The 15,804-nt window shown below is 42.5% G+C and overlaps 1 protein-coding gene across 1 annotated transcript in view; it reads right to left on the bottom strand.

The window, feature by feature from the left end:
- Dlp (glypican dally-like) overlaps positions 1-15,212 on the bottom strand; it is an 87,683-nt gene extending 72,471 nt beyond the window's left edge. Inside the window, exon 1 of the mRNA XM_076382255.1 lies at positions 14,887-15,212. Within this exon, the coding sequence (XP_076238370.1) occupies positions 14,887-15,037 (151 nt within the window). The 5' untranslated portion in view covers positions 15,038-15,212. The remainder of the gene's footprint in view (positions 1-14,886) is intronic.
- Between the last annotated feature and the right edge of the window lie 592 nt (positions 15,213-15,804).

Below are 15,804 nucleotides of genomic sequence, written 5' to 3' on the forward strand. Positions count from 1 at the left end.
CACCACAAGGTAAGAGAAGCATTTTTCTCACAAAGGGAAAGCCAGGGTACGAAGTAACTCTAGTGTTATTTCAAAAACGATTTTCACCTGATTTTCCCTAGGTCTAGCGAGTTTTTTCTCTAGGTTTCTCTAGGCTTCCCTCGTTTTCCCTAGGTTTCTCTGACTTTCCCTAATTTTTCCCTAGGTTTCTCTAGGTTTGTTCCCTAAGTTTCTTCCTAGTTTCTTTCCTAGGGTTTTCTAAGGTTTTTCCCTAGCTTCTTGCCTAGTTTCTTTCCTAGGGTTTTCTAAGGTTTTTCCCTAGTTTCTTACCTAGTTGCTTTCCTAAACTTCTCTAGGTTCTTTTCTTAATTTCTTCCCTGGGTTGCTCTGGGTTTTATTCCTAGTTTCTTTTCTAAGTTTCTCTGGGTTTTTTCCTAGTTTCTTTCCTAGGGTTTTCCCTAGTTTCTTCTCTCTCTAAAATAAGTCTCAGACACAAATGCCTTCCCTTTGACGGTACCACTATTTTAACAATGTGACTATTCTGTTCTAAGGTAACTAAACACGATACAGTCAGCTCAATTTAAAAAAGGAATGCCTAGCTTGCCAACCTTAAATTGGTGAAAACTATAGCGATCAAGCGTTAGGCCTGACTACCCTGGGAACCGAAACCATCAAAGTTCCTCTGCCTGTACCAGCATCGAATCCAGCCCGCGAAATTCACGCGTTCACAGGCTAGTGAATGCTGGCCGCAGAATGCACATCCTCCCGAAGGAAACCGGATATTCCTGAGGCCGCGGGGCGACGGCGTTGGCACCCCTGTCGCAGTGACTGTATTGTCCTTTGAGAATTTCCTTCTACCGTGCGGTTTTTGTGCTGTGGCAGCAGAACTACTTGCCCCTGCACTGCGTAGATAGGTTCAACAAACTGGAAGCTTAAGGACTATAGGTGACCAACAGGATTTCTACAGGATTTTAAATTAGAAGAGTCCTTTTTGGATCTATACATGTATAGATACTCAGTAGCTACTCAGTAGCTACTGCAAGTTAAATATTTACAGACTCGAACACCTGAAGCTTCTTCAGAAGCTCATAAGCTACTGTTCTCTGAACAGTCAGAGAGTTTTAAGTCAGAAAACAGTAGCTTATGAGCTTCTGAAGAAGCTTTAGGTATTAGAGTCTGCAAATATTTAACTTTTTACTTGAGTTAGGTTTTCATTTAACACTAATAGTGTGAGATGATTGAAATAGGCCCAATAATTCGTCCAATCCTGTACGTCATTCTAAGATTGCAGACCTCTGCCCAAATCCTCCCAGACTTAATATTCGAAATAGCAGCAGAATGCCGATTACTCAAGCGACAGAAGAGAGTCCTCGCGGAACAGAAGCTTTCAGCTTCTTTGCACCGGACCCACGACTGTCTCGTACTTACTTCGAATATTTACTATGGCTTGGCTTTTTGCTACCCCCCTTCGACGCTCCCCTAGCCGCCCCAGCATTTTATTTCGCTCCTTGTTACCCTGGTAAGTGGATTCCTCGGCGAGTTTTCCAGTCCCCGAAGCAAACGCGGCACAAAGTGCAGTCGACTCGAATATTTACACGCGCCCAAGGTATCATCCCTCTTCATGCATGCACGTGCAACGACCGACATAATTTTAACTTTTACGACGCGCTGCTCCGTATTTCCTCCAGCTTCCTTACGTACTCGAGGTACGCCTCGACTGACGACTCTTTTGGATTATCGAATATTTCTCGAATATTTAAATTCCATGTATACGTGGTGAATTATTGAGTTGTTTGAAATTTCCTACACCGTCAAAATATTTAAGTATGTCATTTTGTTCAGCGCCAATTCTCTTCCCAAAATTATTCAAAGGAGCTGCCGCAAAGCTGGAGTTGCCTCAAGACAAAAACGCATTACTTTATATTTACGCGATCCTCTCGGGTCGCGTTTCGAGAGCCGCGCTCCTGCTCAAGATATTAAGAATTATTAGGTTTGCCGACCGAGGGGAGTCAACTCCCAACGAATTTCCTCGGAATTGCACCGATGTCTTGTTTGTTCCTTAATACGCCACGATTTTTGTTGCCTCGCAATTTCCCCTTTTCGATATTTAATCTCGCGAGGAATGGATCCCTCGGAGGACTTCGACAATTTATCGTCCCCTCTTCCCCCATTCCTCAGCCTTGGAATAATTAAGGTGCCCTTCATAGGGCTTTATTTTTCATTAATTTTATTTCTTTTAACCAGCAGTCCACTCCAAAGTTGAAGGTCCAACTCAGGTCCAAATAAATAATCACAGAATTATTGCAATGTTTTACTCTCACCCTGAGGACCTGAAAATTCTATTTTTGAACTTTAGAACTTCAGAGACTCAGACTTTATTCTACATTCAGCAGAGGAATTTGGGAAACAACTTTCACCTGGAAGCCACGTTAAATTCTACACATAGTCTCGTTCCAGTTTGGGTTCAAAGCACGTTCCCTCGAATCACGTCCCTCTGACGATCGAGACTCGCCCTGGAATCGATTCGAGCACCCCAAAACAGCGAGAGGGGCGATTTTCTAAAGCAGGACAGATTCCAGCCCAGTTACAGCTTTTTGCAAACCTTTTCCACCTGTGGAGCCGCGCGTCTCCATTTCTCAGCGGAACGACCACCTGTTTCGGCGCGAGCCAAACAAAATTTGCACCTTTCACGAGCGTGTCGTCTGAAAATCCGCCAGCCTTCGCCATCCCCGCGGAAACCGCGGCCGACGCTGGCAAAAAACGTGCTCGAAAGGGCGCGAGGGAGCTTAAGGCGCGACATTGGCGAACAAAAAGTTTCAATGAGGGGTCTGGCTCTTCTGTTTGGGAATTTGCATACATCGAATCCTGAAGTGTACTTCTACATTGGTAAATAAATTTGATATAGATGCAATTTAACAAGTGTCTATTTCTATGCACCACATGTATCGTTTTCATTTAATAATTATCCTGTCCTAGTTTTTAGAATAATGGTAATTTTGGATGAAAAAGCAGTGAACCCTTTTTTCCAGTAGAATATCTAAACTTTCAAGTTTTTGAATATGCTTTAAAATTCATAATAAATGAAGCTATGTAACCCAGAAAAAAATGTTTAATGAGTCCCAAAAGAGAAGAGACGACCTTGAATCATCCAGGTCACATTCACCCAAATTCCTCCTGGGTAAGAGACTCGTTAAAACCACAGGTGTGTGGCTTTACGAGCAGGAAACACGGCTCTAAAATATAGTAACGTAAACAGTCTCGCAAGAATTGGGTCCAATCGAGTGAATGTGGCCCAATGAAATTTCGTCGGCTTCCCAGCCCCCGAATATTTCACGACGAAGAAACGAATGATTCCAGCCATAAAAAAGAAATAAAGTTACTCTGCTGACCGATGAGGAATTCCTAATTTTACAACTCGCGGCGTCTGGGAGTCTCTTTAACTGTCCGTGGACTGGGCGACCTGTATCGAATGCAATTATCACTCGTTTGCATTCAGTTCGATGTTTCTCCCTGTTTCTCTCGCTTTTAACTAGACGAAGGGTGACACGGCGGGAAAAAAATAACGTTCCATGCGGGGGTGGACACAATGGCGAGAAGTGCGCGACGAGGGAAGATTGGATGCACTGTGATAGGGTCCTCGGAAGCCATATTGCATGGCGTATCTGCCTACAAGTGCAAGACTGCGGCGATAATTCGCGCGATAGAAGTTATCACACTCGCTTTTAATGAATATATGCTATTTTAACACAGAGCACTGAGTGGAAACAGTGTCCCCTAGTATTTCTTCTTAAAATCTGATTCTTAAGGTGGGTCTACACTTATGCTATAACTCTGTTATATAACATTTTAGAAAACAAACAAGGGAGACGATATACGTATGTCTCTTTTAGTTCCTAAAGAATTACATAACTTTGTTTTGTAACGTGTAGTGTAGACCCAGCTTTAATATAAACTGCTCTAAATTTTTGCTTAAAATGTGAACTAATAAATATGAATATAGTTTGCTGAAAACAAAGTTTTGGAAATCTAAGGTGGGACCTTCCATGAAAGTAATTAATTTCAGATCTATCTTATGCTGTATAAGCTTGCTGGGATACTGTAACGAGTAAAGGCTGCACACAGTGAAAGGAAGACAAATCGAAAATAAATTCGAGGGAAACTTTTACAGCTCTCCAAGGATATAAATTAGTAAACGATAACCGCAATATTAAAGATTCAATTACATGAACGGTGCCTTAATTATTATTTATTGCCAACGCCAGTCTCGTATCTTTATGGGGAAGCGTAGCAAACACTTGTCGGCGGCAGCCTCCATGAAATTCAATCGTTTTACAAGCTTCTGACACGGCGAGCCCGATGTAAGTTAAGCGACAGGATCGAGAACAGGATCGTTTTAACGATCGAGGGTAAACGAGCACCGCGCAATTATTTAATTGCAAAGCGTCGGAGATGGCACGCAGAGGAAGTTATGTTTTCAGATCCAAATCTGAAAAATTAGCTGCTCCATATTTTCCATAGTTTATCGTAGATTCCATCATGGGTTACTGAATATTTCACGCGATGGGAGGATAAAGTTGAAGAGGACTCGCGCGTCGGAAATGAGTCGTTTATTCGCGGAGCATGTAATCAGAGGGAACGAACTCGTCGCGAAAATTAAAGGGTCAATTGCCGCTGAAATCTACCGTTCGATGACTGTTCGACAGCCACTCGATCGCCTCTGCATGAGAGAATGAAATAAAAATGGAGATGGATATAGTGCTTGAAAGAGTGGAGGACAATCATCGTCGTGGAGCATGAATATTTATAAGTGACGATATTTCTCGTCCAGGAATCAATTAAAATGTTTACAGCGCCGAATAAACGGAATCATGCCGCCAGATACGAGTTCTTCGGTGAATTTTCAGCCAGATGACTGTCGTAAACAACAGCTCAAGTTTGTGATAAATAAATTTTATATGGCTAGAGACATTCGCACTAATTGGTCGAGATAATGTTGAGACGTTTATTCCATAGCTCCGACCACTTAGCGGAAGATAAAACCCATGGTTTTGCGATTTTCTGAAATACAGTGTTTACTTTGTTATTTTGCTGGAATTCCTGAGTTCTTGCTTCTTGAATTCTCAAATTCGTCATTTCATTGAATTCCCTGAGTGCCATACATTCATAATTTCGTAAATTTCTTAAAGTCTAAACGTCGATTATTCAGTTTTCCCAAAGTCCATGCGCCGAATATTTCGTGAATTCTTGAATTCCTTGAATTCCGTGAATTCTTAAATACTGTGAGATCTGTGAATTCTTAAATCCTCTGAATTCCATCTGAATTCCGCCTGAATTCTGTCTGAATTCTTTGAATTCCATCTGAATTCCGCCTGAATTCTGTCTGAATTCTTTGAATTCCATCTGAATTCCGTCTGAATTCCGTCTGAATTCCGTCTGAATTCTGACTGAATTCTGACTGAATTCTGACTGAATTCTGACTGAATTCCGTCTGAATTCTGACTGAATTCTGACTGAATTCTGACTGAATTCTGGCTGAATTCTGACTGAATTCTGACTGAATTCTGACTGAATTCTGACTGAATTCTGACTGAATTCTGACTGAATTCTGACTGAATTCATCTGAATTTCGTCTGAATCTTCTAAACCTTCTGAATCTTCTAAACTCCCTGAACCTTCTGAACCTTCTGAATCTTCTGAGTTCCATGAATTCTTCAATCCTCTAAATTCCCTGAATTCTTCAATCCTCTAAATTCCCTGAATTCTTCAAACCTCTGAATTCCGTGAATTCCTGCATCCCCAAAATTCTCTAATTCCGTGAATTCCGTGAATTCTAATTCCCCTATTCTTCTACAAAGTACTTTACAAGGCTACTTTCACAGTATCTTTCCTCAAAATAATTTTCTTCTTCAAAAACTCTATTTCTCGCGTACATTAAATAGACTGTCACATTCTCTCAGACGTCTCTCGAAAAATCAAACCATCAGGGCGCCCTGCAAGCGCAATTTTTCCCCTACTTTCGAGTCCCTCCACAGCGCCTAATCAGATTTCTCTTTGACAATCAATTCAAAGTGGAGGACCTGTTGGAGAACTTTCACGGGGATTACAGCGAGGAACGGACCCAGGCTATCCGATGTAACGAGAGTCTTTAGCCGCGTCTCGCGGAGATAAATCTCTCCCGTCTGCTCGCGACAGATTAGAAAAACGACCAGCGAGAAATCGCTCTCGCCTCTCCGCATCAAGACGGAAGCGGAAAGGTGTCTCCAGCCTCTCTCGTCGAGGAACAAAAAACTGATTTTTCTCTCCCGAACACGCCTAGTTGCGAAAGAGGATCATCTCGACGCGGTTGCGTGCTTCCCCCACCCTTCCCACTCTCTCTCCCTCCCCACCGCGTCCTTCGTCGACCAGACGACAAGAGAGGAGGAGAATATCGCCGCAGACTTTTTTCCCCTTCCGGTCTTTCTGCCCTTCCGTTCGAGGTTTCGTGCCGACGACAATCGCGCGCCCCGACTATGGACGCCAAAGGACTTTTCCACGACGAAAGAAGACGGCGCGTAAATACTGTGGCGCGCTGCCGCGTCGGGCTTTTAATCAGCGAACATGGAAAATTCTCTTTATGTCGCGGCCCTTCCCGCCATGCGCCCACCCTCGCCTCTCTATACGCCATTATGCGAGCCTGTATTTTCTTTTTTTTTTACACCTCCGCCAGGGCCTTAGACCACGCGATTCTCAGCTTCGACTGGCTTCACTGGTTAATTGGCGGCTTTGAGGCCAGACACTTCGCGGAACCGTTCCTGGAGATCGAAAACCAAATTAACCCCTTAGGGGCTCGACTGTCTGGGTCCAGGGACCAGGAAATACTGGCATCCAGATGGGAATTTATAGCGAGGAAATACTATCAAGAGGTGGAGTGTTGGAATCGTGACCACACGGACAGAGAAAAAGTTATTTAAACGCTGGCCAACATTAGATACAAGGTGATTTTTTCGCTAGTAGACTCAAAAACGGTACTGCTATCTAAACGTCATAATAGAGACCCTGTCCCTTTACTAGATAAGCTATTGAATGTATCATCGACGAAGACATTGTGCACGTGTGACCTGTAAGATAAATGCCTCGATAGTTGACCATGTCCCAATACCTGAATACTAACGTTAATTTTATCCAATTTTAGGTTCGAATTCTAATGTATCAGATAAGCTGATTAAAAATAAAAACTAGTGTCATATATTATTTCTAATCCTAGAATCTACCTAACCCAACTTGTACCATGAATTATGAAGCACTCTGTATTTTAGATCGCCCGTTTCTCTAATTTTTTCAAGTACTGAGGTTAGCCCATCGTTGCTCTCAATGCCTCACTTAAAGCTAACAGAAACAGTCAGCTACCAAACTATCAATTTGCTAATGAAGCTGTAATAAAATGGAGTGGTTTAATGTTTCTTAAGAATTGTTTGTCTTCCTACAAAACGACGCAAGTCGCGTGTTTTATCTCCAAATTAAATCCTCATGAATATTCTCCTTCCTTGAGATTATTCCCCCAGTTCCTTTCACTTTCGATCCTCGTCATTTAAAAATGAGTTATCAGCGCATAAATTGACCTCGCAAGCACGCGTCAAGGGAACGATCCCGACGCGTCGAGCCGTAAAGGAAAAGAGATGCTCTAGTCGAAACGATTAATTCGTCGGATCGCGGAGCGACTAATCCATGACCCGGATCAGTCGTCGCCTCCGGATTAAACGCGTCTACCTGCTTCATCGAGGGTGTTGCGGACTCGTCCGCTATTTAATTAGAGTTAGACGTTTAAAGGAGGCTAGAGGAATATCATATTTAGAGGCAGCCTCAAGCTCGGCTACCTGGCATCGCGGCCGTGCCACGCTTGTCGCTTTAATTAAACTTAATTAGCTCAACTCGAGAGGCGACTTTCTCGGCTGGCTCTCCAGTACGCGACACAATATTGTTCAATTAGAACACGTGGATCTCCGCGCGATTCTTCTCACTCTATAAGCTCGCAAGCTACCAACAGTGAGGGGACCTATAAATTATTTTCTTGACCAATAACAAATATACATAGGAAGAAGAATCATTAATAGCTGAACTGACCCAAGAAGTCAGAGTTACTTGCTTCCCTTATGGAAATCGTTGCCAGGGTTTATCCTACGTCTAAAGATAAGTGACGTCACATCCCCACTACCACTTTATTATATGTAAAGACACTTATCCCTAGGCGTAGGATCAAGCCTAGCAACCATACTCATTAATCACCCTGTAGATGAAACTAGGGTAAAACAGAGCAGCCCTGTTTTAAAATTTCTTTCCCATCTGAAGTAATATTTTCGCTGCCCCCATTTTACTCCACTTTCCCCTCGTACTCCAGTACGCAACTCCCCAAACTCCTCTTCGATCATCCTCACCCTAACCCGACACGGTTCAACCGAACAGTATCGAATCCTCCGCGAATCGAGCAAATGTTCCAGCGACACTCTATCGCGCTATGAAATTTCAACGTCAGAGTTCTGTTTCACCAGAGGCGTCGAACCTCGGTGTCCCCTGACGCATCCCCTCGCATCCTTCGCCAACAATGAGTCCTTAGTCAGCTTTTAGGGGGCATGGAGGAGCGCAGGAGGGACAGAGCCCTAACGCCGAGCGAATGTGAGTCGCGTAATGACTGCGGGGCCTCGATGGGCTGGCGACGCAGTCCAAGGGGACGGCATCCTCGAGAGAGCGAGGCAGCTGGGAGCAGACGCCACGCAGAGGTAATGTCGACGCGCAGAGTGCTGAAGCACGCTGCGAAACCCCTGCCGCATCACGGACCAGTGTCAGGTAACGGAAGGGAGGACAAAATGGGGGTACAAACTCGGACGAAACTGTGACTCCGCTTCTCTGATGTCCCTCGCTTGGCGAAAGCCGCGCGAGGGAGGATGACTTTACTGGACGCCTCGATGCTGGGGACTGATACCACTGACGAGCGAGGAAATTCGATTTTTCATGGACAGGTTGGGATTAAGAAGCCTGGATGCCTTTTCGGGAGATCTGGACCTCGCTGAAGGCACCAGAGCCATTTTGAAAGACCCTGGACCACCTTGGAGGGAATACCAGGTTGGAAATATTTGGAATGTGAGACTACGTAGATTTTGGATTACGTATTTGCATAGAGCGAGAATTTTAAATAAAAGAAAATATTTTGAATAATCCCCATGACGTGGTATTAATGGGCTAGACCTTAAGCTACCTATGTGGATCGAGAAAATTTCAATTCGATGGCTGGAGGGATTACAAAGGGGATGGCGTGTTCCACGAAATGGGATGCTCTTCTAAACGCCCGAGTTTGCATACGAAATCAACGACAGTTCAAGACCAGATGCCATATTTCTTCGAGAAACGTGTTTCCCATTTTTCCATAGCCCTTGCATATGCATCTCTCTGGACCTTTGCATTCTATAGCCACGGTTCCTACGCTCGTCCCCGTGCATTTCCAATTCAACGATGTTTAAGATCTACAAGGAAACAGTCGACAGAATGCTATTCACCGTTCTCAAAGTGTTTCTCTGTGGCTCTCTTAGGGGCGATCGAATTTCGAGGAGCTTCTGAGCGTTTCTCAGATTCTTCGATCCTGGCGCGTTGAGTTTCAGCTCTCGGTTTAACATTTAAATTAGGAAGTTTATTACCATTTTCGCTCTCTGGAGAGCATTTTCCCCAAGAGGTGAATAAAATTGATTTTACCGAGCTATTCTAATCGCCAAATATAGAAATATTGAAGTATTCATAAATTGTCAACCCTCACAGTGCCAGGTGCATAAAATGGCACTTTTATACTTCCCGTAAATTTCAAACAGAAAAGTGAAATCTAAGTGCATTATTCAAGTATATGCAAAGCATAAATAATACAGTTATAATCTCTTCGTTGCATCCTGTCAACGAGCTTCTACCTGGTGTGTTATTTAATGGCACCTGTAAAACTTTGGAGTAGCTCCAAAAATACTATATTTCTGGAAATATTTATTACACTATTTTTCCATTTTTAATGTTGGTAGATTTTCCAGAAAATAGTACTTCTGAATGGTTCTAAAGAGACACCGTGTACATGGAGCAGAGGCTCATCGCGCGAGGGGCAAACAAGGTGAGCTGGTTTGCAGCGTATACATGCGAGAGAACCTCGCTAGAGCTGCTTATTTAAAAGTTATAACTTATAACATCGACCACTTAAGCGTGCCGAGCCTGACTATGTAGTCTACAACCTGCACGCCTTGGAAAAGGTCCCTTTCTGCATCGCTTCTCCAGTTTCTGCTGGTGACGCGCTCCAGCCAGTTTCTCTGCCATAACTTACTCCCTTGCACTGATCTATTTATGCAGCTCTTCCTTTTTGAAATATAAACTGATATATTCCTGCATACCTCGAAATACAGGCCAGAAATGGAATACTTAAAAAGTGTTATAAAGTACAAAGTAATACTTGCATATGCTCAAAGATACAAGTGAAACTAGATACTAGGTACACATGAAACTGAACGCTTGTTAAAACTAGGATCACGTAGAGGCAACTATTCAATCGTCTCTCAAGCTTTATTAAAATGTCGCGTAATTAATGTGGAAATCACAGGCGTACGTCGACGATATTTAATATCCCTAGGTGGCTTATAATTAATCGAGGAAAAAGAGGAAAGTTCGCGTGGAGTTGTGCTCCTCGTTCCCTTGTCCCTAGAAGGCGCGACAATTAATGTGGGTACCGGTTCCGCGGCCTTTAATGAAGAAACGTATCGCTTATCAAACCCGATCCGCTATAACACGATCCATAAATCAATTGTCCAAGACGCTGTAATAGCACCATGCATCGGTATCGTTTACGCACGCGCAATCGAGGCGCAAGTACCCTACCAATGGACACGCTTCACAGTTTAATTAAATGAGGAATTGTTGTAATTGGTAACTGCCACTGCTGATCTGAACAATTCTCCTATTCGTGAATATATTACCAATTTAAGTACCCTAATTGAACACATAAGACTCATAACCTTAAAAGGAACTTAAAAGTGATGGACCACCTGAAGAATACAAAAGTTCCCAGACCATCATGACCACTCTGATTCTAATAACTGCTAGGTTGGTTTAAACAATTTTGCTATTCATGAATATATTACCAATTTAAGTACCCTAATTGAATACACAAGACTCATAACCTTAAAAGGAACTTAAAAGTGATGGACCACCAGAACAACACAAAACTCCCCAGACCACCAAAACCACTCTGATTCTAATAACTACCACAGTTGGTCTTCATTTTCGATATTCATGAATACATTAACAATTCAAGTACTCTAATTGAGTGCACAAGGCTTCTAATCCCGAGAAGAACTTAAAAGTGATGGACTCAAATAACCTGCACTTTACACAAAAGCTTCTAAACCACCATGATCACCCTAAGCTGGGCAAGATCGACAAGCAGCATCTTTTGCCAGATAACGAGTCCCATGTTCAGGTAGCCGAAACCTCGCAGCTGGTCAGCCAAGGGCTCAGGCAAACCTCGCGAGTCTGCGGCAGGAAAGGGAGGAAAGGCTCGTCGGAGGATCGTAAAGTAAAAACTCAGGGTCAAGGCTCTCCATTTGCCTGCTCGTCCGGATGTTTGTATCGGTCGACGTATTAACTACTCTTTAAACGACGCTTTTTACGATCACGTTAATATAGGCTGGCCTCCAGACATGGCCAGCAGCGCTCGGGGCGGACCCCGAGCCCATGGGGGCAGATTAAATCGGAGTGCTGATTGATTTAGATTAGTTGTAACGGTTTCCGTGGTGCAAAGTGCTCTCCGTTAGCCAACTGATCGCGTCTGGGAACTGTCACCGTGTCTCGCCGCTGTTAACCGAAAGCGGGGTAAAGAGAAGACGCGAGAACGCGGATCAACTTCCTCCATCGGGGCTGGCTGCCCTGGGCAGCCTAACAACGTCCATCTTTCGACAGAACACCCTCAAACTTCCCTAAACGTCTCCAACAGCGCGTGAAGTTTTGACGTAGCTACGCGTTACGTGTTCAGCTATGAGTTGCACTTCTGCGCTGCCTGCTCTCTACATCTAGCCCATTTCTGGGTTATGGAAGCGCGAACAGTGGTTCTCAAACTCTGCTAACCGATCTCTAACATCCCATTCTCGTTACAGGAGTTTTTTTTCTGGGAATTATTCTATCATTTTTTCTCACTCAGAGTCAATACTCTGCTTCAGGTAAACCTCAAATTTTAAGTGATAATATAAAAATACTTTTTCAGATATTAAACTTGGTCTAATATTTCGCAATAATAAGGATGGTTTCAAGAATTTGTTTATTTTTTGGAGAGGAGTATAGGGGATGAATGTGGAGAGTGAATGAATGGATAGTATGAAACCAGACTGCAACTATTCCGCAGAAATGGAGGTTCGTGTGAACGCGACATAAATGAGCGCATCCTATCCGCGCACTAAATACAGTTGTCCCGATAAAACGAGAAACGAACGCCTCGACCCTTTTTTACTCATGCACCCTACTCCTTCCCTGCTGTTACCTCGTGCCATACCACCTCTTTATCTCCCGCGATACCCACACGGCTACCCTCTTTCATCTTTCGCCGATAAACTGTGTCATTGATCCGTGCACGCGAAAATGATAACGGAAATAAACGACTCAGAGATGCTGGGACAAGTTTATGCACGCTGCAGTGGAAAATCAAAGCGACTGTTGCTATTCTGAGGGTTCTAAATAAGTTCCTTTTTTTCTTGGGGATAAAAGATTCTCAAAAAGAATCATTCAGCCACGAAAGGGTTTTAATTATTTAGTCACGAGTAAAAATACATTGAAAAAATATTTCAAGTGTTATCAACATTATATTTGAAGAATATGTCTTATCTATCAGCGACTGTACATGGTCTATTTTGATCGCTATATAAATTTCTGTTATCTAATGATCGAGAAGAATATGGATAAAATTGTTTGGTCTTAAATTCAGCTATCTTTTCGTTCAAATATTTATCTACAATTATAGAAACATGTACAGTTTCTGGATAAAGATTCCATATGTGTTGCACACTTTTATTTCTAAGTTGAACAATTTGTGATTTTGAATTTCCCGCGTCTTTGAAAGAGCTTCGTAAAATACGAATCTGATACAAAAAAAGGGAAAGATTTATCTCTGCAGTATTAATAACATTTCTCTGTTTTAATAATGAATCAAACCAACAGCACATAAAATGTCTTTATCTATTTGGCGCAAATAAATAAATTCGTGAGTTTGGACGTATTTGATGGCAGTAGATAAGATCGATCATTCTGTGTACCCATATGAAATGTGTGTATGTTCCTCATTGATAAACGGAGAATTCTTATTGTATCGGTACGCTCCAATACATCTGAATGTATTTACTATTACAAAAATAGTAAAAGATAAGGCTCAACGATTTATTGGTACTCCAATTTTACCCAAAACTCGATGAAGCAAATATTTACTAAAATTCATGAAACTATGCAAAATGAAACCTTAATCAGGTGATATTTTAAGAAATACTGAATCAATTTTAATAATTCTGGCCTAAAATGTCAGAAGATAAAATGGAATGTGACTACATTAAAAAGTAAATAACTCGTCTAGTGATAACATACATTTTTAAAACCATTATATTCTCACTAAAAATTCAAGAATCACACCTCATTTAAATTTCTCAGCAGACACTGAAAATCATTCTCATAAATTTAAATATCCTCGCAGTGCCTGAAATTCGAGATAAAAGACCAAAATTGTTCCACTATCCAAGTCACTAGCTTATTCAAGGCTAGGTGGATCCCCCAATACAAGACTAGTTTTTTGATATATTCAAAGAGGAAGCTTAAAAACCAGGCGAGCTAAGAGATTGGACTTTGTGAATGCCTGTCCAATAGGTCTGTGTGATGCCTAATGACACCTTTCAAAACTTTCCTTTTTTTCTCTCGGTCCCATTCGTGACAAACGGCCTGGACGATGAATCGCCCCGACGCGTAAATACGCATGAAAATAAGGTTAGAACGCCGCAGGCCCCTTCAAGTGTTTATTTTATGCGTTAAGTTTTCGAACGAAGCCGCGAGAAGGAGCGTGCTCGAGCGTGTTTGTGCCTCTCGGACGTGAGAACTTCCGAGAATTTCGTTCTTTCCTTTTCCCCCTCGCTTATTGCCCCCCACTACCCTAACCTCAACCCTCGCTGAGAAACGCAGCTTCGTAATTCATCGACCATAAATATTTTACTGTACGCGTCTCCTTGCGGGTCCCTCGGCGAAATTTCGACAAATAAATCACGAATCGTCGTGAATTACGAGCAAGACGTTCCAATTTGGGACTCTGATGCTCGACACGCTTAAATTTTCTGTCCTCAATTAAGAAATTGCATTAAGCTGGAAACTATATAATATAAATTGTCTAAATATATAATGTATAATGATTTAGATAACAGGATGAAAATATTTCAGAATTCAAAATTCAAATTATGGCGCGCAAATTTAAACTGTTGTCGAACTCGCGGGCCAGCTAATACAGACATAGCAATTACACTTATAAATCTTTAATAAACTCAGTCTACTGAATTACATAAGCAATATCCATTAGTTTTCAATTCAAATTCTATAATAATCACACAAGGAGCTCCAGAAACAAGACTCTAAATCGCAAAACAATTTCAAATTTTCGCGCCTGATGAAACTAATATGGTGTCACTCGCGCCCCCCGCGGAGCGACAAAAGTCGAAATTAAATTTCGCGCCATGTATCATAAAATACACATTAGCGAGAGTGCTAATCTTATTGCCTTATTTCTGCATAATTCTATCATATACTGTCCGCTGAAAGGGCATCTTACCCCACGAATAAATGAATAATAATAAATTTCTGACAGTCACTCATACAAAATACGATTCAAAAACTTACATGGTATCGCTTCCTTGGGAATGTCGCTGGCAGGAAAGCCCTGTGCCTCGAAGTACGGCCTGACAGCGTCGCATTTTAATCCGGCGCGCACCGTGGTCGTCGCGACGCTAAGGATCAGGATGACACACAACATCGACAGCACGCCACTCATCGTTGCTTTCGTTGGATGCACACGCGACACACTCACGAATAACTTGCGCGACGTATACGCGAAACGAGATGCCCCCGTTTGAACATTCGCGGGGAGGTGAGGGGGTTAGGATCGCGGCGCGCGTTCTTGAGCACGTTTCACGATTGAGAAGTAACGCCACGATGGTACCCGTGAAAGGGAGATGAGATTCGTGGACGTCGAGGGGATCGAGAGAGGAACCACCGCGACGCTTCTTTCGCGTTGGCTCGAGACGCACTGAGCGACTCGTGGGAAGAGAACGCGTGCCGGCGACCGCGCGCATGCGCGCTAGCCGAGCCAATGGTTTCAAACGAATCGCGCGCCATGCGTGTTGCCATGCGCGGAACGCGAAACTTGTTTACGCTTAGAATGTCACTCACTTTTTTAATAAATGGTCAATTTTGGAGGAATTTAACCTTCCATTCGCAACCTGGATTGGTTACAATCCAGATCATTTTTGTTTCTCAATTTTCTTTTGCCTTATTTAAGAAAAGTGAAAATGACATCTAGCAAACAATATTCTAGGAAATTACAAAAATTGTTTTAGAGCTTTTAAAATACGAAAGCATGAAGAAGTGCATGGATCCAGACTGCAGATGGCGTCAATAAAAATGGGGTTAAAGATGGTGCATTAAATTTGAAAAATATCTATTTGAAAGATGAATGTTTCTAAAATATTTAGATTATTCAACTTTTTTTAGTATACTTAAGTCTATCTTACGATTGTTTTAATTGAATATGAAGGCTGA

Source organism: Calliopsis andreniformis, chromosome 7 (genome assembly GCF_051401765.1).
Source record: "Calliopsis andreniformis isolate RMS-2024a chromosome 7, iyCalAndr_principal, whole genome shotgun sequence".
Lineage (NCBI taxonomy): Eukaryota > Metazoa > Arthropoda > Insecta > Hymenoptera > Andrenidae > Calliopsis > Calliopsis andreniformis.